The sequence below is a fragment of the Ranitomeya imitator genome, chromosome 1 (assembly GCF_032444005.1).
Source record: "Ranitomeya imitator isolate aRanImi1 chromosome 1, aRanImi1.pri, whole genome shotgun sequence".
In the NCBI taxonomy this organism is placed as follows: Eukaryota; Metazoa; Chordata; class Amphibia; order Anura; family Dendrobatidae; genus Ranitomeya; species Ranitomeya imitator.
The window spans coordinates 32,995,338-33,020,858 of record NC_091282.1 but is presented as its reverse complement, the minus strand read 5'-3'; the positions used below and the strand labels follow the sequence as shown (position 1 = coordinate 33,020,858).

The 25,521-nt window shown below is 47.2% G+C and overlaps 1 protein-coding gene across 2 annotated transcripts in view; it reads right to left on the bottom strand.

Annotated features, from left to right (window-relative positions):
• RANBP3L (RAN binding protein 3 like) overlaps positions 1-25,521 on the bottom strand; it is a 58,843-nt gene that overhangs the window by 23,741 nt on the left and 9,581 nt on the right. For both annotated transcript variants that reach the window (XR_011317540.1, XM_069745949.1), the window contains exon 2: positions 708-763. Coding sequence is in view for 1 of the 2 variants with exons in the window: in XM_069745949.1 (XP_069602050.1) it covers positions 708-763 (56 nt within the window). In the remaining variant the exon portion in view is untranslated. The remainder of the gene's footprint in view (positions 1-707; positions 764-25,521) is intronic.

Genomic DNA, 25,521 nt, shown 5'->3' with positions numbered 1-25,521 from the left:
CAACTTAAACCAAGCTCAATTTTTGCGTTTTTTTCTGTCCAAGCCAGGGTGTGGCCTCCCTTTCCTGAGTTGGAAATTACATTTAAAGGCTTCCCCAGACTGGAGTTCACAAGACGGGACCCGGTCCTTTTGTCTGCCCTCACACACTGAGGTCAACTCTGACACATGGTAAGGTTTTTAATATTAGACAGTGTAGGACCGTCCCAATCAGAGTCACCTTGTCGTGGTGGGATGGCTTTTATGCTATTTTTGATCAAAAACAGTATTACTAAGAACCCTGAGTTATTTAAATGCACTTTTGCTTTTTTTTTTTTTACTTATTTAGTTACAGCAGGGTTTTTCTATTTTTTGTTCCTTGAATGTTTTGTATACAAACACTGAGTAGTCAGCTCCACTCCCTCCTGTCTGGCCGCTGCTTCTTGGCAAAATGCAAAAAGTGGAGTCGCAATTTTGCACATTTCGGATCCCGTGCCTGAACTTAAAAAAAAAAAAAGGACTTTTTTTAATGCACTCAACGAGAAAAAAAAATCAGACCGTGCTCCGTCAGACTCAAATTTTGATAGATTCATCGCTTCTAGAATATCTCCGCACTCACAGCCCACGACATGCCTGCGCGGCATTACACGGAGGTGGTGCGTCTCCGCACATGGCGTCCGCAAATAATACAACTACCAAGTTGGACGGGACCTAGGTGACTGTCGGCGTACCTTAAACGGCCGATCCTTCTCGTGGAGGAACGCCGGCTGGGCGGGCCAGGATTTATCTGCAAAAGAAGAGAGAGAGGCGCGTTACGTGTGCATGTCGCGTTTCGAGCGCGGGGTAATCACAGAAGGTAAACAGTCTCGAGCGACTAATGAATGTTTACAGCACGAAGATTTAGGTAATTACAGCGGCACGCACGTACGATAGAGAGGTGCAGCGTCTTCTCCAACCGGTAATTATCTGGATCAATTGTCCTTACATCAATAGACCATTACATCACAGTCCTAAAAACACATCTGCTGAAGACGAGCGCATTCCTACACGGCGAAGGATCCCTGCAGCCGCGCCGGACGGATCAGCACAACATGAAATTAATGCAAAAGTGGAGAATTGCTTATGACAAACATATTTCAAGGGTAAAATATACTGTAGAAATATTCAGAGCTCACAACTGTTTTGCATTCCCTGCTGGTTCAGTGTCTGCAGAGGGCATGCTCTGTGCATTTGCGTTTCGGAAGATTTCCTATCATGCATTACTAATTGTAATGCTGCCACAGCGTCGGATCGTGCCTCCAATACCAGGGGGCGCTGGAGAGGGAAGATAGGTTGCATACATGGCGTAACACTACAGTGCGGCAGTGCAGGTGCCACTAGGTGGCGAGAGAGTGGTCAGGCAAGCCGGGTCAGGAACGGACAGGAGATGCAGTACCAGGGGAAACAGCAATAAACGTGGTCATATACAAAAGAAGTCGGAGCCAGTTGGGAGCGGAGATGCCAGAGATGTGAGACAGAAAACAGGACAGAGGACGAGCCGGGTCAGATACCAAAGGTCACAGCACGGGGACTACACAGCAAGATGAGCAAGGAGCAGGAATGGGAAGGCAGGGGAACTGAGTAACCAGGGCAGAGGACAAATCAGGGTGTCGTCATTCGCTCAAACCGGGGGAAAGAATTATAGCTGACGCTGCCTGACTGAAATAGCAAAACAGATCCCAAAACGAGGCAAAGAAGGTTAACTCCTGCATAACCAGACCAGGGAGAGAATAGCAAGAAACAAACCCCGGACTGGATCATGACACTAATAACCAGTGGAAGTATGGATGAGAACTACCCGGCCAAGAAGTATACCAAAAACTGAGGCCGGTTGCAATATAGGGCATGTTTCCTTGCAGTTCTTATAAATGCACCATAGAAGCGGTGTACCGCCACATACAGTGTATAAATAGCGATACCACCATACAGCACGGTGTCGATATAGTGCCAGACATCGGCCATAAATGCTGTCACACAGTAGCCTAAATAGCAACACAATAAAATGCAAACACCGACATACACTGTAAGATGTCATACTATAAATACCGCCTACAGAGCTCAAATAATACCAACATACAGCGAGAATAAAAAACCAGAGAAGAGATAGAACAAAAGTAATAACATAAATAAAAGATAACATAACACAAAGATAGAAATCAATTAAAAAAATAATATACTGTAGTAAAAAAACTTTGTCAAAACCCAGTCAAATAAATGCAAAGCACCGTCCCCCATGTTTTGAGCCCCCTTACTAATGAACCAGTGGCACCGAGTCTCCTCCACCAGGCCAGTATTGACCCCAAGTCTCCCAAGTATTGTAATTAGAGGAAAATACTAATATCATTATAGTTCGTGCTTTGAACTACTTTTTTTTCCCCTCCTTGTTACTGAAATCAGACAGAATTTTAAAAATAATAATTTATTTTACTATTGAATTTTTTATCTACTAATGTTATTACCCTAACAGTAACTCTAAAGCTAAGGCTACCCCTATGTCTTATCCTAGGGGAATCTAACCCTAACCCTATGTCTAAGCCTAGCCCTAAGCCTAAACCTAGCCCTGTATCTAACCCTAGCCCTATGTCTAATCTTAGCCCTAAGCCTAAACTAAACTCTATATCTAACCCTGGCCCTAAGCCTACCCTATAATTAACCCTAGCCCTAAGCGGAGCCCTATGTCTAATCTTGGCCCTAAACCTAAACTAAGCCCTATAATTAACCCTAGCTCTAAGCTGAAGTGTAGCCCTATGTCTAATCCTAGCCATAGCCCTAACCTTAGCTCTTTGTCATACTATAATCCTTTGTATAAACCTAGCCCTATGCTTAACTCTAGCCCTAAGACTAACCCTAACTCAATGTCTAACCATAGAGCTACTGTATATCGAACCTTACCCATAAACTTTGGTCTCCGGGACAACAATCCCTGTGTCCTAATCCTAGCCCTATATCTAGCTCTAAGCCTAACCTTAGCCCTAAGCCAAACTAGCACTATGTCAAAACCATAGCCCTAAGTTAAATCCTAGCCCTAAGCCTAACCAATGTCTAACCAAAGACCTATGTCTAAGTCTGGCCCTATGTCTAAAACGAGCCCTAAGCCTAACTCGAGCCCTAAGTCTAACCATAGCACTGTATCTAGCGCTGTGTATAGAGAGCGGCGCCTGCAACCGTGCCCCCGACACTGACTGATCTAATTATGACCCTGCTGTCAGTCTGTACACAGAGCAGTGACTGAAATCATGCCAGCGCCATCCACGCCGTGATTACATGTAGATATGGCAAGGGGTCTTAAAGGTATCTAGGACTGGGGCCACAAGTATTCCTGGTCCCAAAGGTACTTCTAAAGGTGAGGAGGCTTGGGCCACCAGCCTTACTATTCTCCTATTATTCCATAAGTTGTCCCCTACTTCTCCACCAGGAGGCCTGGGACAGAAATGCTAGTGTTTTGACACGTAAGACAGAAAGGGATAACAGAACAACTAAAATATAAACACCAAAAGGTAGAGAGGTATATAGGGAAGGGTAGGAATGTACCAAACAAATAGGAATAGGACAAAAAGGAAAGCATACACCCTAAAACAGCAACAATCTCCAGCAACAACACGACCTCCAACTCAGCACTGCGATATCAAGGAGCTAGGAAGCAAAACTCTCACTGGCAAGAAAGAAAAGGTCTGACCAGATTTTATGGGGAGAGGAAATGACCAGGTCAGGAACAGCTGCAAGTTTCTAGCCAGCATAGAAAGGTCACTAACATCTTCAGCACCAAAGGAAACTAAGCGCACCGGTTAAATAGAAGATCTGCGATTCTCAATACATTGTGATCTTCTAACCCCAGATCTCCCTGGAGGACGTGAAACACTCGTGACACCTCGTGACTGTAACCGGAACACTGCCAGGGAGAATAAAGCTAATTTATTCCAGGCCTCGGGGGTGGGGGGGTATTCCAAGTGCGGTGGGAAGGTTCCGAGCTTTTTACCTGCAGATTAACCCTATATCGCAGGTTATTATTTTTTTTAAAGTGGCAGGTTCCCATTAAATGGATTGGAAAAACATGATTTCTTTTCTACAAAACCAGCGCTCCAACTTCCATGGGTTGTGCCTGGTATTGCATTTCTTCTTCGCTGAAGTGTATGGGGCCGAGCTGCAATTTCAAATGCAACCTGTGGCTAAGAGGGGCGCTGTTTTTGGAAGAAAGTGGTCATGTTTTTCTAATCCTGTTCTAAGGGGTTAAAAAAAGGGGTAAAAACAACCACAACATCTCATGACCTGTAATGACAGCGCACAAGCTACATAGTGGCGGTGTGTATAATGTGGATTACTACTATATAAACATCCTCCGTCACTCCGGCCACGAGGGAGGGCGGTGGTGGTAAACACCGGATCAGGCTGGGCCCGGCTGGTTCTCAGCTCTTGGCAGAAGCATTACTGGGACAAAGAACAGGATCAAGAGAGAGGCCATGACTGGCACTGTAACTGGCAGCCGGACAGCAATGCCCGCGCCTGCCAGGAGATGACACAATGTACATTAATAGTGCAGGATCCCGCCTGCACCGCTCAGGAAAATGCAGAGGAAAAGACGGACAAGAGGTGATCAGCACAAAGGGTCATCACATCCCACCGGTCACATCGTATTACATACTGCTGGAACGTATCAACGGAACACAGAATATACTGCAGGAAGAGCAGAACTCCGACTTCAGCAAATAAAGGATACAGTCCGGAGTATAATGTAACTCAGGATCAGAATAGTGAGTGCAGCTCTGGAGTATAATACAGGATGTAACTCAGGATCAGTAATGTAATGTATGTACACAGTGACTGCACCAGCAGAATAGTAAGTGCAGCTCTGGGGTATAATACAGGATGTAACTCAGGATCAGTAATGTAATGTATGTACACAGTGACTGCACCAGCAGAATAGTGAGTGCAGCTCTGGAGTATAATACAGGATGTAACTCAGGATCAGTAATGTAATGTATGTACACAGTGACTGCACCAGCAGAATAGTGAGTGCAGCTCTGGAGTATAATACAGGATGTAACTCAGGATCAGTAATGTAATGTATGTACACAGTGACTGCACCAGCAGAATAGTGAGTGCAGCTCTGGAGTATAATACAGGATGTAACTCAGGATCAGTAATGTAATGTATGTACACAGTGACTGCACCAGCAGAATAGTGAGTGCTGCTCTGGGGTATAATACAGGATGTAACTCAGGATCAGTAATGTAATGTATGTACACAGTGACTGCACCAGCAGAATAGTGAGTGCTGCTCTGGGGTATAATACAGGATGTAACTCAGGATCAGTAATGTAATGTATGTACACAGTGACTGTACCAGCAGAATAGTGAGTGCAGCTCTGGGGTATAATACAGGATGTAACTCAGGATCAGTAATGTAATGTATGTACACAGTGACTGCACCAGCAGAATAGTGAGTGCAGCTCTGGGGTATAATACAGGATGTAACTCAGGATCAGTAATGTAATGTATGTACACAGTGACCGCACCAGCAGAATAGTGAGTGCAGCTCTGGGGTGTAATACAGGATGTAACTCAGGATCAGTAATGTAATGTATGTACACAGTGACCGCACCAGCAGAATAGTGAGTGCAGCTCTGGAGTATAATACAGGATGTAACTCAGGATCAGTAATGTAATGTATGTACACAGTGACTGCACCAGCAGAATAGTGAGTGCAGCTCTGGAGTATAATACAGGATGTAACTCAGGATCAGTAATGTATGTACACAATGACTGCACCAGCAGAATAGTGAGTGCAGCTCTGGGGTATAATACAGGATGTAACTCAGGATCAGTAATGTAATGTATGTACACAGTGACTGCACCAGCAGAACAGTGAGTGCAGCTCTGGAGTATAATACAGGATGTAACTCAGGATCAGTAGTGTAATGTATGTACACAGTGACTGCACCAGCAGAATAGTGAGTGCAGCTCTGGAGTATAATACAGGATGTAACTCAGGATCAGTAATGTGTGTACACAGTGACTGCACCAGCAGAATAGTAAGTGCAGCTCTGGGGTATAATACAGGAGGTAACTCAGGATCAGTAATGTGTGTACACAGTGACTGCACCAGCAGAATAGTAAGTGCAGCTCTGGGGTATAATACAGGATGTAACTCAGGATCAGTAATGTAATGTATGTACACAGTGACTGCACCAGCAGAATAGTGAGTGCAGCTCTGGGGTATCATACAGGATGTAACTCAGGATTAGTACTGTAATGTATGTATGTACACAGTGACTGCACCAGCAGAATAGTAAGTGCAGCTCTGGGGTATCATGCAGGATGTAACTCAGGATCAGTAATGTAATGTATGTACACAGTGACTGCACCAGCAGAATAGTGAGTGCAGCTCTGGGGTATAATACAGGATGTAACTCAGGATCAGTAATGTAATGTATGTACACAGTGACTGCAGCAGCAGAATAGTGAGTGCAGCTCTGGGGTATATTACAGGATGTAACTCAGGATCAGTAATGTAATGTATGTACACAGTGACCGCACCAGCAGAATAGTGAGTGCAGCTCTGGGGTGTAATACAGGATGTAACTCAGGATCAGTAATGTAATGTATGTACACAGAGACTGCACCAGCAGAATAGTGAGCGCAGCTCTGGAGTATAATACAGGAGGTAGCTCAGGATCAGTAATGTAATGTATGTACACAGTGACTACACGAGCAGAATAGTGAGTGCAGATCTGGAGTATAATACAGGAGGTAACTCAGGATCAGTAATGTAATGTATGTACACAGTGACTGCACCAGCAGAATAGTGAGTGCAGCTCTGGAGTATAATACAGGAGGTAACTCAGGATCAGTAATGTAATGTATGTACACAGTGACTGCACCAGCAGAATAGTGAGTGCAGCTCTGGAGTATAATACAGGAGGTAACTCAGGATCAGTAATGTAATGTATGTACACAGTGACTGCACCAGCAGAATAGTGAGTGCAGCTCTGGAGTATAATACAGGATGTAACTCAGGATCAGTAATGTAATGTATGTACACAGTGACTGCACCAGCAGAATAGTGAGTGCAGCTCTGGGGTATAATACAGGATGTAACTCAGGATCAGTAATGTAATGTATGTACACAGTGACTGCACCGGCAGAATAGTGAGTGCAGCTCTGGGGTATAATACAGGATGTAACTCAGGATCAGTAATGTAATGTATGTACACAGTGACTGCACCAGCAGAATAGTGAGTGCAGCTCTGGGGTATAATACAGGATGTAACTCGGGATCAGTAATGTATGTACACAGTGACTGTACTAGCAGAATAGTGAGTGCAGCTGTGGAGTATAAGGGTATGTTCACACGTTCAGGATTTCCATCCTTTTTTTTTCAGGACAGTTTTTTTTAAAAAACTGCAGCTCTTGGCAGAAAACGCAGGTCCTTTTTTTGTCCTTTTTTGATGCGTTTTTGATGCGTTTTTTGATGCGTTTTTTGATGCGTTTTTTGATGCGTTTTTTTATCCTTTTTTTACTGTGTGTTTCCTAGGAAGCTTTTTAGGGCTAAAATGGCTGAAAATACCCTACCCCTACCCCTACCCCTACCCCTACCCCTAACCCTACCCCTAACCCTAACCCTAACCCTACCCCTAACCCTACCCCTACCCCTAACCCTAACCCTACCCCTACCCCTAACCCTACCCCTAACCCTACCCCTAACCCTAACCCTAACCCTACCCCTAACCCTACCCCTAACCCTACCCCTAACCCTACCCCTAACCCTACCCCTAACCCTAACCCTATTCTAACCTTAGTGAAAAAAAAAAAAAAATTCTTAATTTTTTTATTGTCCCTACCAATGGGGGTGACAAAGTGGGGGGGGTGTCATTTACTATTTTTTTATTTTGATCACTGAGATAGGTTATATCTCAGTGATCAAAATGCACTTTGGAGCGAATCTGCCCGCCATTTTGCAAGATGGCGGCGCCCAGGGAGAAGACGGCCGGACGGACACCGGGACGCCGGGTAAGTATAAGGGGGGGAGATTAGGGCACGGGGGGGGGCATCGGAGCACTGGGGGGGGGCATCGGAGCACGGGGGGGGGGCATCGGAGCACGGGGGGGCGGGATCGGAGCACGGGGGGGCAGCCACACTCCGCCCACGCACTTCCGCCCGCTCCCCCGCACTTCCTGCTGCAGCGGTTCTGCACATCAAATCGCAGTAAAACCCGCAGATATATTTTTGATCTGCGGGTTTTACTGCGGTTTTGACCTCACAATGGAGGTCTATGGGTGCAGAACCGCTGCGGTTCAGGAAGAAGAATTGACATGCTCCTTCTTTTTTCCGGGAGCTATTCAGCGCGGCTTTTTTTTTACAATTTCCGGACCATGTGCACAGTGTGTCCTGTTTTCCATAGGGTACAGTGTACTGTACCCTGCATGGAAAACAGCTGCGGAACCGCAGCGGCAAAACCGCCGCGGTTCCGCGGTAAAAAACGCACTGTGTGAACATGGCCTAATACAGGATGTAACTCAGGATCAGTAATGTAATGTATGTACACAGTGACTGCACCAGCAGAATAGTGAGTACAGCTCTGGAGTATAATACAGGAGGTAGCTCCTATACAGGATCAGTTCCTATAAGTAAAGCCTGTTAAATGCAGAAGTGCTGAACAATACTTGGTGATTATTGCAATTAACAACTGTAATGTGTAGTTGGAGTTTTCCTTTAGAACAACAGAGTAGATACAAGTTAGTTACATAAACACAACTGATTTCTTTCATAACAAAATTGTCCCAATATAGAGATACAGAATACACAGGATTATCCTGCAGAGCCCCAGGGAGGACACGGACTGCGAACGCCGGCTCTTCACCCGTACAGAGTAATCATTCATTCTAAAGTGCCGACCAGAAGAATCCCACCAGTAGGTTAATGAGAGAAGATACCTGCACGACCAGCAAGTTTCAGATGACTGGCGAGAGGCCTCTGCTGCAGGAAAAGCCAATCTACATACAGTTGTGCTCAAAAGTTTACATACCCCAGCAGAATTTTTGCTTTCTTGGCCTTTTTTTTTCAGAGAATTTGAATGATAACACCAAAACTTTTTCTCCACTCATGGTTAGTGGTTGGGTGAAGCCATTTATTGTCAAACTACTGTGTGTTCTTTTTTTAAATCACAATGACAACCTAAAACATCCAAATATCCCTGATTAAAAGTTCACATACCCTGGTGATTTTGGCCTGATAACATGCACAGAAGTTGACACAAATGGGGTTGACTGGCTACTAAAGGTAACATCCTCACCTGTGACCTGTTTGCTTTTATGCACACACTGATTACAAGCTGAGTGAGTTTCTGGAATCCAGACAGACTTTGTCAGAATTGTCAATGGATCTACGGGAAAAATTAGTTGAACTGTATAAAACAGGAAAGGGATACAAAAAGATATCCAAGGAATTGATAATGCCAGTCAGCAGCGTTCAACCTGTGATTAACAAATGGAAAATCAGGGTCGTTGTAAAAAAAAACACAGTCGGATAGACCAACAAAAATGTCGTCCACAACTGCCAGGAAAATTGCAAAGATGCAAAGAAAACCCCACAAATAACATAAACTTAAATACTGGACTCAAACGACCAAAGGAAACAATGAACCTCCGCACTGCTGTTATTAGGCTAGACTCTGTTATTTTTGTCACCCTTTTTTTTTTTTTTTTTTTTTGTCGACAGGAGGAGTAATAGGAGGGGCAGCACCTTTCAGCTTATGCTGATATAGACCCACCCTATTTCCTCTCAGTGTTTGGACCCGTTGAAGTGCTGAGGCACGAAACGATCGTTGTCCGCATTTTTTCTACACTCTCCCTGAAATTTACTGTAATGTTGTCCGAATAAAGTTGTGACTTTTTACATACACGGGTAAGTGCACTTTTTTTTCTTCGTTTCATGGACTGTTAAATACTGGACTCTCTAGCGGTGTGGCTGTTTCAAGATGCACATTAAGGAGGCACTTGAAGAAAGCCATTACTGCCCAAATACCACAAAGTATCTCACCTACAATACGCAAAACAGCCCAGAGACCAGCCTCAAAACTTCTGGAACAAGGTAATTTGGATTGATGAGACCAAAACTGAACTTTTTGGCCACAACCATAAACGTTACATTTGGAGAGAGGTCAACAAGGCCTATGATGAAAGGAACACCATTCCTACTGTAAAGCATGGAGGTGGATCGCTGATGTTTTGGGGATGTGCCAGCTACAAAGGCACAGGAAACTTGGTCAAAGTTGAAGGAAAGATGAATGCAGCACGTTATCAGCAAATACTGGAGGCAAGTTTGCACCCATCAGCCGCTCATGGTAAATACTTGGACGTTCCAACATGACAACGATCCAAAACACAAGGCCAAGTCGACCTGTCATTGGCTACAGCAGAACAAAGTGAAGGTTCTGGAGTGGCCATCTCAGTCTCCTGACCTCAATATCATTGAGCCACTCTGGGGAGATCTCAAGCACGCAGTTCATGCTAGACAGCCCAGGAATTTACAGGAACTGGAGGCTTATTGCCAAAAAGAGTGGGCAGCTTTACCATCTGAGAAAATAAAGAACCTCATCCACAACTACCACAAAAGACTTCAAGCTGTCATCGATGTTAGAGGGGGCAATACACGGTATTAACATATGGGGTATGTGAACTTTTGATCAGGGTCATTTGGATGTTTTGTGTTGTCATTATGGTTTAAAAAGAGAAAACACAGTAGTTTCACAATAAATGGCTTCACCCAACCACTAGCCATGAGTGGAGATAAATGTTGGTGTTATCATTTATATTCTCTGAAAAAAGGCCAAGAAAGCAAAAATTCTGCCGGGGTATGAAAACGTTTGAGCACAACTGTATGTGTATATTGACTTCTATGGGCTGCATAAGCTTAATACAGCTCAGTTCACATTGAGTTGTTACTGTCCTTACAAGAAACTTTCCATAAATCTACAGTAGAAGTAGACATTGGAAACTTTGCAATATACCTTATAAGAAAAATCTGCTTTTTTTTCTTCTGAACTCACGATTGTGAAATACTGCTAGAATCTGTCCTGCTTAATCTAAATAAGATAGGCTGCCAGGTCACTGAGGGATCAAGAGTTAAGTTGTTTGTGCAAATCTATGAAAAAAGAGAGCAGGAGAAGGAGGAAGGCGCAGAGTGAAAGAGAAGCACAGACACACAGGCGTAGTGCCTGATGGTATGTGTTTTATTGCAACCAAAGCTGGATTCACAGCTACACTGCTCAGTAATTCAGTATTATGTCATGAATGCTGCAACCTCCTATTAAAGAAGATTTGTCACCTGGTCAAAAGTGTTCAGTTTTTCCTCTCATCTTATGTCTGCTATTACCCTGAGTATTATCTTATTTTCTTTTTTTACTTTTTAAATCAGATATGGGCCCTTTTAATTTTGTGCCAGTTTTTTATAAATTTTCCAAGGGGATGTGACTCACAGTAAAAAAGCAAAGCAGCCTAAAGACACGCCCCAGAGGATCCTGTGAGCCACGTCTCCTTGTAAAGACCATAAAGATTAGAGATAGATAAACTGGCTCTCTGGAGCCATATGTCAGGTCTAAAAAAATGTAATATTCAGGGCAGTGGTGGGAATTAAATAAGAGTACCAACTGGTCAATTTTGAGCTGGTGTCAGGTCCTCTTTAAATGCTGATTTCCCCCTCATTGCTGGATTCACAGCTACACTGCTCAGTATTGCTGATAATATCCTCCTGATCATGCACTCTATGGAGAAACAGGACAGCAGGAATCTCTCATGTCTGTCTGCACTGTTAACGGGAGAAAGGTTCAGCACCCAAATTGATGCTCGGAATAATCCCATAAAAATCTTAGGGATCGGATGTCTGTTTTGTGCCAACGTTTCTACCGCACTGGAGGGAAAAAACGAGTGTTCGGTTTTATGGGAATGAGGACTTGGACTTCAGAAGAGAGTCTACACCTATACCAAATTGATGAACAACTATTTTGAGGACCCCCGTTATCCTCGGGGTCCAGATAGAAGAGATGCCAGCCTCCTCTTAGGACGGAACAGAATCATTCACATTATTTATTATTGGATATGATCGCATGGGCTTGTAGTAATCGTAGCACGGAGGTACTGGTGCCGGGCCAAGCACATATCGTCCCCTGATATCCCCGTATTCCTGCCCGGATCGGTGCCAGCTGTAACCGTACAGTTTAGTAAGATACACAATACCGTCGCTTATTAACCTTTTCATTCCCTCCTCGGCCCAGCGGTTACATCTCTGCACTGGAATCAGTTCGGACTTCATTTTTACCAATGCTGCATCTAATTAGCACTTGTTTTATCAAATGCAGTGAATTATAAATGTGGGCACGTAAGTTCTAATAAGTACAATAATCTGTCGTTCTAAGCTATTACCAGCGTCAAGAGGAAGGCGAGAAAGCGTTATCACAAGCAAATTATTTCTAGCTGTCATAATACGGGAACCAATAAGGAGCGAAACTATACCACTAAAAGAGAAGCACTTACTGCTTCTGCACATATGCACGATCAACCTTACCGCAGTATAATGCTACATTTTATTATACAAAGATGATAAAACTTAGTATTCCTACCGCCACCACTAGAGGGAGCTTCTGAGCTTAGTGCAGACTACGTTAAGGAGCAAGCCTAGGGCTCCTCCTAGTGGTGACTGCAAGAAATCACATTGGTAACATATACAAACAGCACTACATGGGGGTCCGTACAGAACATGGGTGACGCTCATCACCACTGATTTTATGGGGTCACCACAATCTAGCTACACACGTTCTAGACTCGGCAAAGTAAGGAAAGACTGATAGAGAAGGGGAGCACTGCGACCCTAGCCTGCAAAACTCTCAGACGTGTCAACCATGCTGTGCACAAGGAAGAGATCCCTGCATGTGTTGGGCTGTCTAACTTGCGAGACATGCAGCCACGGGGACTCTCGGGCACGCCGAAGACACTCGGACAACGCCTGAGCATGCTCAGATCACACTATATCCGAGCCGCTCGCTCATCACTGTTGGCGAATTTCACACGTCGGTCGTTCTTGTATGTTCCCCTCACAGTCAGCACAAACAATTTCCTGCATCTTTCCTTCTCCCACCGCTCCGGTCTCATGAACGGCTGATATAACGGGCGCGAGTTATTGTGCATTATCGCCAAACACTTCTGAATTCTGTCCTCCATCCTCAAAAGTGGCAAGATGGTGGCCAGCAGCGGAGCTTGCCTTCCTCAGGAACTTATTGACATCAGACACCCGCACATGACCTCCCCGCCATATGATGACGAAAAAGATGGCACTCGCCAATACGGACTGGTAGAACATTTCTAACATTTTGCTGCACACAATATATGACCTTAGCTTCCATTGTAGAAATTAAACCTTGCGCTCAACTTAATGACGTGATGATTTATTGTTGTACGCTTCACAAACGTTCTGGTCACGTTTGACCTTCATCAGTGACGTACTATATTAGGTAGTGAATTAGGATATCGGTGGGGATAGTTCCTAGTACGCCCGTATTTATCGAGGATTTGGAAGATAGTAACTGCGTGGTATTATGGTCTTAATCTTGTGAAGCTAGGGTGCAGGCACCTCAGCCGCGGTATACACCGCCTTCCTATATTCCTCCTCACCCCTCCGACACCACCTTCCTATATTCCTCCTCACCTCTCCAACACCACCCTCCTATATTCCTCCTCACTTCTCCGACACCACCCTCCTATATTCATCCTCACACCTCCGACACCACCCTCCTATATTCCTCCTCACCTCTCCGACACCACCCTCCTATATTCCTCCTCACTTCTCCGACACCACCCTCCTATATTCCTCCTCACTTCTCCGACACCACCCTCCTATATTCCTCCTCACCTCTCCGACACCACCCTCCTATATTCCTCCTCACCTCTCCGACACCACCCTCCTATATTCCTCCTCACCTCTCCGACACCACCCTCCTATATTCCTCCTCACCTCTCCTAAACCACCCTCCTATATTCCTCCTCACCTCTCCTACACCACCCTCCTATATTCCTCCTCACCTCTCCTAAACCACCCTCCTGTATTCCTCCTCACCCCTCCGACACCACCCTCCTATATTCCTCCTCACCCCTCCGACACCACCCTCCTATATTCCTCCTCACCCCTCCGACACCACCCTCCTGTATTCCTCCTCACCCCTCCGACACCACCCTCCTATATTCCTCCTCACCTCTCCGACACCACCCTCCTATATTCCTCCTCACCTCTCCTACACCACCCTCCTATATTCCTCCTCACCCCTCCGACATCACCCTCCTATATTCCTCCTCACCTCTCCGACACCACCTTCCTATATTCCTCCTCACCCCTCCGACACCACCCTCCTATATTCCTCCTCACCTCTCCGACACCACCCTCCTATATTCCTCCTCACCCCTCCGACACCACCCTCCTATATTCCTCCTCACCTCTCCTACACCACCCTCCTATATTCCTCCTCACCCCTCCGACATCACCCTCCTATATTCCTCCTCACTTCTCCGACACCACCCTCCTATATTTCTCCTCACCTCTCCGACACCACCCTCCTATAATCCTCCTCACCCCTCCGACACCACCCTCCTATATTCCTCCTCACCTCTCCTAAACCACCCTCCTATATTCCTCCTCACCTCACCAGACAACCACCCTCATATATTCCTCCTCACCTCTCCTACACCACCCTCCTATATTCCTCCTCACCTCTCCGACACCACCCTCCTATATTCCTCCTCACCTCTCCGACACCACCCTCCTATATTCCTCCTCACCTCTCCGACACCACCCTCCTATATTCCTCCTCACCTCTCCTAAACCACCCTCCTATATTCCTCCTCACCTCTCCTACACCACCCTCCTATATTCCTCCTCACCTCTCCTAAACCACCCTCCTGTATTCCTCCTCACCCCTCCGACACCACCCTCCTATATTCCTCCTCACCCCTCCGACACCACCCTCCTATATTCCTCCTCACCCCTCCGACACCACCCTCCTGTATTCCTCCTCACCCCTCCGACACCACCCTCCTATATTCCTCCTCACCTCTCCGACACCACCCTCCTATATTCCTCCTCACCTCTCCTACACCACCCTCCTATATTCCTCCTCACCCCTCCGACATCACCCTCCTATATGCCTCCTCACCTCTCCGACACCACCTTCCTATATTCCTCCTCACCCCTCCGACACCACCCTCCTATATTCCTCCTCACCTCTCCGACACCACCCTCCTATATTCCTCCTCACCCCTCCGACACCACCCTCCTATATTCCTCCTCACCTCTCCTACACCACCCTCCTATATTCCTCCTCACCCCTCCGACATCACCCTCCTATATTCCTCCTCACTTCTCCGACACCACCCTCCTATATTTCTCCTCACCTCTCCGACACCACCCTCCTATAATCCTCCTCACCCCTCCGACACCACCCTCCTATATTCCTCCTCACCTCTCCTAAACCACCCTCCTATATTCCTCCTCACCTCACCAGACAACCACCCTCATATATTCCTCCTCACCTCTCCTACACCACCCTCCTATATTCCTCTTCACACCTCCGACACCACCCTCCTATATTCCTCCTCACCTCTCCTACACCACCCTCCTATATTCCTCCTCACCTCTCCTACACCACCCTCCTATATTCCTCCTCACCCCTCCGACACCACCCTCCTATATTCCTCCTCACCCCTCCGACACCATCCTCCTATAATCCTCCTCACCCCTCCGACACCACACTCTTATATTCCTCCTCACCCCTCCTACACCACACTCCTATATTCCTCCTCACCCCTCCTACACCACCCTCCAATATTCCTCCTCACCTCTCCGACACCACCCTTCTATATTCCTCCTCACCCCTCCGACATCACCCTCCTATATTCCTCCTCACCCCTCCGACACCACCCTCCTATATTCCTCCTCACCCCTCCGACACCACCCTCCTATATTCCTCCTCACCCCTCCGACACCACCCTTCTATATTCCTCCTCACCCCTCCGACATCACCCTCCTATATTCCTCCTCACCCCTTTGACACCATCCTCCTATAATCCTCCTCACCCCTCCGACACCACCCTCCTATATTCCTCCTCACCCCTCCTACACCATCCTCCTATATTCCTCCTCACCCCTCTGACATCACCTTCCTATATTCCTCCTCACCCCTCCTACACCACCCTCCAATATTCCTCCTCACCTCTCCGACACCACCCTTCTATATTCCTCCTCACCCCTCCGACATCACCCTCCTATATTCCTCCTCACCCCTCCGACACCACCCTCCTATATTCCTCCTCACCCCTCCGACACCACCCTCCTATATTCCTCCTCACCCCTCCGACACCACCCTTCTATATTCCTCCTCACCCCTCCGACATCACCCTCCTATATTCCTCCTCACCCCTCTGACACCATCCTCCTATAATCCTCCTCACCCCTCCGACACCACCCTCCTATATTCCTCCTCACCCCTCCTACACCATCCTCCTATATTCCTCCTCACCCCTCCGACATCACCCTCCTATATTCCTCCTCACCCCTCCGACACCATCCTCCTATATTCCTCCTCACCCCTCCGACACCACCCTCCTATATTCCTCCTCACCCCTCCGACACCACCCTCCTATATTCCTCCTCACCCCTCCGACACCACCCTCCTATATTCCTCCTCACCTCTCCAACACCACCCTCCTATATTCCTCCTCACCCCTCCGACACCACCTTCCTATATTCCTCCTCACCTCTCCAACACCACCCTCCTATATTCCTCCTCACCCCTCCGACACCACCCTCCTATATTCTTCCTCTCCCCTTCGACACCACACTCTTATATTCCTCCTCACCCCTCCGACACCACCCTCCTATATTCCTCCTCACCCCTCCAACACCACACTCCTATATTCCTCCTCACCCCTCCGACACCACCCTCCTATATTCCTCCTCACCCCTCCGACACCACCCTCCTATATTTCTCCTCACCTCTCCAACACCACCTTCCTATATTCCTCCTCACCTCTCCGACACCACCCTTCTATATTCCTCCTCACCCCTCCGACATCACCCTCCTATATTCCTCCTCACCCCTCCGACACCACCCTCCTATATTCCTCCTCACCCCTCCGACACCACCCTCCTATATTCCTCCTCACCTCTCCGACACCACCCTCCTATATTCCTCCTCACCTCTCCGACACCACCTTCCTATATTCCTCCTCACCCCTCCGACACCACCCTCCTATATTCCTTCTCACCCCTCCGACACCACCCTCCTATATTCCTCCTCACCTCTCCGACACCACCTTCCTATATTCCTCCTCACCCCTCCGACACCACCCTCCTATATTCCTTCTCACCCCTCCGACACCACCCTCCTATATTCCTCCTCACCTCTCCGACACCACCTTCCTATATTCCTCCTCACCCCTCCGACACCACCCTCCTATATTCCTTCTCACCCCTCCGACACCACCCTCCTATATTCCTTCTCACCCCTCCGACACCACCCTCCTATATTCCTCCTCACCTCTCCGACACCACCCTCCTATATTCCTCCTCACCCCGGATACCACATTTAAATAGTTTTATGCAATAACCATTTTATGGAAAAAAATAATTATTTTTGCATCGCTTTATTCTGACAGCTATAACTTTTTTTTATTTTCCGCTGATTGAGCTGCATGGCGGCTTGTTTTTTTGCGGGACAAGATGTCGTTTTGCAGCTATTGCTTTTTTAAAAACATTTGTCTTTTTGATTGTATTTTATTCCTCTTTTTGTTCGGTGGTAGAATGAAAAAGCATTATTTTTTGGCTCAATTTTATTTTTTAAATGTTCACTGAAGAATAACTGGTTAGACAGTTTTATAGGTCGGGTCATTGCAGATGTGGCGATAACAAATATGTGTACTTTTTTTTTCTTTATAAAAATATTTATTTATTGGAGCAATAATTATTTTGTGATTTTTAAAAAAAATAGTTTGCCATTTTTTATTTTTTTTTTTACTAAGCCCTTCCATGGGAATTTCACTTTCCGTAGTCTGATGGTCTGATGCCAGTTGTGGGGCATTGCAACGCATTAGATCTGTCTGCGCTGCACTGACACGTTAGATCATACACTGAGGATGTTCTAAGTAACTTGCTAGTGACTGTTGACCTGTATGACATCGGGTCGCCACGAAAACGACTGGCCCCCCGTGATGATGCTGTGGGGCGCCGATCGGAGTGCAGAGGGAGCTTCATCTCTCTGTCTGCCTGCTAAATGTTGCAATTGCAGTATTTAGGGGGTTAAAGTGCCGGGAGTGGTGCGGGCACTGCTCCTGCACTGAGTGCCGGGTGTCAGCTGTCAGAATCAGCTGACGCCCGGCGGCGATCGCTCGCGCACAAAATCGCCATTATGTATCCGTATCCAAACACCTAATCTTCTTTTCAGCCACTGGCACAGCAGTAAAAAGTTAATACCACCATATAGTGCACAAGGAAAAGATCCACGCAGTGCCCGAGTAATGCAAAGGCATCCAAATATCACCATAACGCGCCCAAGTAATAGCACTAAAGTAGAAACACAGGAAAAAATATCATTCGCAGTTGATTTTTATTTATTTTTTTTACAGTAAGTTATGGAGTCGGAGCCCTCTGCCCCATAAGAGGAGACCAGTAATAGGAGCGGCACTGATATGACATTGTGGCAACATTTGCAGCTCAGCCTCAGTCTGTTACAGTCAATGGCCGTCCATGTCCCCATCCTAAAACAAACCAACACCCTGCGCTCTAGAGATCAGTGGGAGTCACACAAGTCGGGCCCTTGATGAACAGACAATGGCGGCCTGTGATCATTTCAGCAAATCTAACCCCAGAGTAAATGCAAAACAAAGGGGTAAAACAGTGAGAAAAAAACAAATATTCACTCAGCAAAAGAAATCAAAAAGTAAATGTTTACATAGAGGAGCAAATAACAATGAACCAACCTTCCTAAAGCTGAGACATTGTATCAGTCTGGAGTCACAGAGCATTGTCTGCACTGGATACATTGTATCAGTCTGGAGTTACGGAGCATTGTCTGCACTGGATACATTGTATCAGTCTGGAGTCACAGAGCATTGTCTGCACTGGATACATTGTATCAGTCTGGAGTCACAGAGCATTGTCTGTACTGGATACATTGTATCAGTCTGGAGTCACAGAGCATTGTCTGCACTGGATACATTGTATCAGTCTGGAGTCACAGAGCATTGTCCGCACTGGATACATTGTATCAGTCTGGAGTCACAGAGCATTGTCTGCACTGGATACATTGTATCAGTCTGGAGTCACAGAGCATTGTCTGTACTGGATACATTGTATCAGTCTGGAGTCACATAGCATTGTCTGCACTGGATACATTGTATCAGTCTGGAGTCACAGAGCATTGTCTGCACTGGATACATTGTATCAGTCTGGAGTCACAGAGCATTGTCCGCACTGGATACATTGTATCAGTCTGGAGTCACAGAGCATTGTCTGTACTGGATACATTGTATCAGTCTGGAGTCACAGAGCATTGTCCGTACTGGATACATTGTATCAGTCTGGAGTCACAGAGCATTGTCTGCACTGGATATATTGTATCAGTCTGGAGTCACAGAGCATTGTCTGTACTGGATACATTGTATCAGTCTGGAGTCACAGAGCATTGTCTGCACTGGATACATTGTATCAGTCTGGAGTCACAGAGCATTGTCTGCACTGGATATATTGTATCAGTCTGGAGTCACAGAGCATTGTCTGTACTGGATACATTGTATCAGTCTGGAGTCACAGAGCATTGTCTGCACTGGATACATTGTATCAGTCTGGAGTCACAGAGCATTGTCTGCACTGGATATATTGTATCAGTCTGGAGTCACAGAGCATTGTCTGCACTGGATACATTGTATCAGTCTGGAGTCACAGAGCATTGTCTGCACTAGATACATTGTATCAGTCTGGAGTCACAGAGCATTGTCTGCACTGGATATATTGTATCAGTCTGGAGTCACAGAGCATTGTCCGTACTGGATACATTGTATCAGTCTGGAGTCACAGAGCATTGTCTGCACTGGATACATTGTATCAGTCTGGAGTCACAGAGCATTGTCTGTACTGGATACATTGTATCAGTCTGGAGTCACATAGCATTGTCTGCACTGGATACATTGTATCAGTCTGGGGTCACAGAGCATTGTCTGCACTGGATACATTGTATCAGTCTGGAGTCACAGAGCATTGTCCGCACTGGATACATTGTATCAGTCTGGAGTCACAGAGCATTGTCTGTACTGGATACATTGTATCAGTCTGGAGTCACAGAGCATTGTCCGTACTGGATACATTGTATCAGTCTGGAGTCACAGAGCATTGTCCGTACTGGATACATTGTATCAGTCTGGAGTCACAGAGCATTGTCTGTACTGGATACATTGTATCAGTCTGGAGTCACAGAGCATTGTCCGTACTGGATACATTGTATCAGTCTGGAGTCACAGAGCATTGTCCGTACTGGATACATTGTATCAGTCTGGAGTCACAGAGCATTGTCCGTACTGGATACATTGTATCAGTCTGGGGTCACAGAGCATTGTCTGTACTGGATACATTGTATCAGTCTGGAGTCACAGAGCATTGTCTGCACTGGATACATTGTATCAGTCTGGAGTCACAGAGCATTGTCTGTACTGGATACATTGTATCAGTCTGGAGTCACAGAGCATTGTCTGCACTGGATACATTGTATCAGTCTGGAGTCACAGAGCATTGTCCGCACTGGATACATTGTATCAGTCTGGAGTCACAGAGCATTGTCTGCACTGGATACATTGTATCAGTCTGGAGTCACAGAGCATTGTCTGTACTGGATACATTGTATCAGTCTGGAGTCACATAGCATTGTCTGCACTGGATACATTGTATCAGTCTGGAGTCACAGAGCATTGTCTGCACTGGATACATTGTATCAGTCTGGGGTCACAGAGCATTGTCTGCACTGGATACATTGTATCAGTCTGGAGTCACAGAGCATTGTCCGCACTGGATACATTGTATCAGTCTGGAGTCACAGAGCATTGTCTGTACTGGATACATTGTATCAGTCTGGAGTCACAGAGCATTGTCCGTACTGGATACATTGTATCAGTCTGGAGTCACAGAGCATTGTCCGTACTGGATACATTGTATCAGTCTGGAGTCACAGAGCATTGTCTGCACTGGATACATTGTATCAGTCTGGAGTCACAGAGCATTGTCCGCACTGGATACATTGTATCAGTCTGGAGTCACAGAGCATTGTCTGTACTGGATACATTGTATCAGTCTGGAGTCACAGAGCATTGTCTGCACTGGATACATTGTATCAGTCTGGGGGTCACAGAGCATTGTCTGCACTGGATACATTGTATCAGTCTGGGGGTCACAGAGCATTGTCTGTACTGGATACATTGTATCAGTCTGGGGGTCACAGAGCATTGTCTGTACTGGATACATTGTATCAGTCTGGGGTCACAGAGCATTGTCTGTACTGGATACATTGTATCAGTCTGGAGTCACAGAGCATTGTCTGCACTTGATACATTGTATCAGTCTGGGGTCACAGAGCATTGTCTGTACTGGATACATTGTATCAGTCTGGGGTCACAGAGCATTGTCTGTACTGGATACATTGTATCAGTCTGGAGTCACAGAGCATTGTCTGCACTTGATACATTGTATCAGTCTGGAGTCACAGAGCATTGTCTGTACTGGATACATTGTATCAGTCTGGGGTCACAGAGCATTGTCTGTACTGGATACATTGTATCAGTCTGGAGTCACAGAGCATTGTCCGCACTGGATACATTGTATCAGTCTGGGGTCACAGAGCATTGTCTGCACTGGATACATTGTATCAGTCTGGAGTCACAGAGCATTGTCTGTACTGGATACATTGTATCAGTCTGGAGTCACAGAGCATTGTCTGCACTGGATACATTGTATCAGTCTGGAGTCACAGAACATTGTCCGCACTGGATACATTGTATCAGTCTGGAGTCACAGAGCATTGTCCGCACTGGATACATTGTATCAGTCTGGAGTCACAGAGCATTGTCCGCACTGGATACATTGTATCCGTCTGGAGTCACAGAGCATTGTCTGTACTGGATACATTGTATCAGTCTGGAGTCACAGAGCATTGTCTGCACTGGATACATTGTATCAGTCTGGAGTCACAGAGCATTGTCTGCACTGGATACATTGTATCAGTCTGGAGTCACAGAGCATTGTCTGCACTGGATACATTGTATCAGTCTGGAGTCACAGAGCATTGTCTGCACTGGATACATTGTATCAGTCTGGGGTCACAGAGCATTGTCCCCACTGGATACATTGTATCAGTCTGGAGTCACAGAGCATTGTCTGCACTGGATACATTGTATCAGTCTGGAGTCACAGAGCATTGTCTGCACTGGATACATTGTATCAGTCTGTAGTCACAGAGCATTGTCTGTACTGGATACATTGTATCAGTCTGGAGTCACAGAGCATTGTCCGCACTGGATACATTGTATCAGTCTGGAATCACAGAGCATTGTCTGTACTGGATACATTGTATCAGTCTGGAGTCACAGAGCATTGTCTGCACTGGATACATTGTATCAGTCTGGAGTCACAGAGCATTGTCCGCACTGGATACATTGTATCAGTCTGGGGTCACAGAGCATTGTCCGCACTGGATACATTGTATCAGTCTTGAGTCACAGAGCATTGTCTAAGTTGCAATTCCAGTCATAACCTATAGTCAATAGTGGCGCTGTTTCTGTATAAAATAGCAATAGAAAATTCCTTTTTTTTTTTCCTAACCCCAGACAATCTCAGGAGGAACTGTAAGTGAAAACAAACCTAAAGTAACCCGAGATATAGCAGGAAAGTGTATCAGAGGCCTCGCCGGTGACCTTGTAATTTAATTCCATGTAGGTTAATGAGATGTGCGCAGACGTCACCGGTCAGCTGTTGCTGTAACCAAACGCCTTCAGTCACAGCCTGGTGATAACACTGACAACTGGTTCTCAGTGGTTGCAGCAGGTTTTCTGAGGCGCCTCCAGCTCTACACCTGGGGAGGGCGATAAGATTGGACAGAGCCACATTGTCCTGATGATCCCAGATGACATCATTTAGTGCACACCTGCAAAGGTCATCTCATGGGTCTGGGCGCCTCCAGCATCTACTTTAATTTTACAACTAGCTACAGGGCAGCGTTGCATGAAATTTCTACTGCGTACACCCAATTCTATGGAGATGTGTCATTCTCCTTCGGATAGCTTATGTGTGATCGAATTGGAAAAGGGAACATTTCAGCACATGATGCACCCAACGGCGCCTATACAGCAGCACCCAGGCGCGAGTCTATACAGCAGCACCCAGGCGCGAGTCTATACAGCAGCACCCAGGCGCGAGTCTATACAGCAGCACCCAGGCGCGAGTCTATACAGCAGCACCCAGGCGCGAGTCTATACAGCAGCACCCAGGCGCGAGTCTATACAGCAGCACCCAGGCGCGAGTCTATACAGCAGCACCCAGGCGCGAGTCTATACAGCAGCACCCAGGCGCGAGTCTATACAGCAGCACCCAGGCGCGAGTCTATACAGCAGCACCCAGGCGCGAGTCTATACAGCAGCACCCAGGCGCGAGTCTATACAGAAGCACCCAGGGCCAAGTCTACACAGCAGCATCCAGGGCCAAGTCTATACAGCAGCACCCAGGCGCGAGTCTATACAGCAGCACCCAGGCGCGAGTCTATACAGCAGCACCCAGGCGCGAGTCTATACAGCAGCACCCAGGCGCGAGTCTATACAGCAGCACCCAGGCGCGAGTCTATACAGCAGCACCCAGGCGCGAGTCTATACAGCAGCACCCAGGCGCGAGTCTATACAGCAGCACCCAGGCGCGAGTCTATACAGCAGCACCCAGGCGCGAGTCTATACAGCAGCACCCAGGCGCGAGTCTATACAGCAGCACCCAGGCGCGAGTCTATACAGCAGCACCCAGGCGCGAGTCTATACAGCAGCACCCAGGCGCGAGTCTATACAGCAGCACCCAGGCGCGAGTCTATACAGCAGCACCCAGGCGCGAGTCTATACAGCAGCACCCAGGCGCGAGTCTATACAGCAGCACCCAGGCGCGAGTCTATACAGCAGCACCCAGGCGCGAGTCTATACAGCAGCACCCAGGCGCGAGTCTATACAGAAGCACCCAGGCGCGAGTCTATACAGCAGCACCCAGGCGCGAGTCTATACAGAAGCACCCAGGGCCAAGTCTATACAGCAGCATCCAGGGCCAAGTCTATACAGCAGCACCCAGGCGCGAGTCTATACAGCAGCACCCAGGCGCGAGTCTATACAGCAGCACCCAGGCGCGAGTCTATACAGCAGCACCCAGGCGCGAGTCTATACAGCAGCACCCAGGCGCGAGTCTATACAGCAGCACCCAGGCGCGAGTCTATACAGCAGCACCCAGGCGCGAGTCTATACAGCAGCACCCAGGCGCGAGTCTATACAGCAGCACCCAGGCGCGAGTCTATACAGCAGCACCCAGGCGCGAGTCTATACAGCAGCACCCAGGCGCGAGTCTATACAGCAGCACCCAGGCGCGAGTCTATACAGCAGCACCCAGGCGCGAGTCTATACAGCAGCACCCAGGCGCGAGTCTATACAGAAGCACCCAGGCGCGAGTCTATACAGCAGCACCCAGGCGCGAGTCTATACAGAAGCACCCAGGGCCAAGTCTATACAGCAGCATCCAGGGCCAAGTCTATACAGCAGCACCCAGGCGCAAGTCTATACAGCAGCACCCAGGCGCAAGTCTATAGAGCAGCACCTAGGCGCGAGTCTATACAACAGTACCCAGGCACGAGTCTATACAGAAGCACCCAGGCGTGAGTCTATACAGCAGTACCCAGGCGCGAGTCTATACAGCAGCACCCAGGGCCGATTCTATACAGCATAGCACCCAGGCACGAATCTATACAGCAGCACCCAGGGCCGAGTCTATACAGCATAGCACCCAGGAGCGAGTCTATACAGCAGCACCCAGGCGCGAGTCTATACAGCAGCACCCAGGCGCGAGTCTATACAGCAGCACCCAGGGCCAAGTCTATACAGCACAGCACCCAGGAGCGAGTCTATACAGCAGCACCCAGGGGCGAATCTATACAGCAGTACCCAGGTGCGAGTTTATACAGAAGCACCCAGGCGCGAGTCTATACAGCAGCACCCATTGCCGAGTCTATACAGCAGCACCCAGTCGCGAGCCTATACAGCAGCACCCAGTCTCGAGTCTATACAGCAGCACCCAGGGCCGAGTTTATACAGCAGCACCAGGCGTGAGTCTATACAGCAGCACCAGGCGTGAGTCTATACAGCAGCACCAGGCGTGAGTCTATACAGCAGCACCAGGCGTGAGTCTATACAGCAGC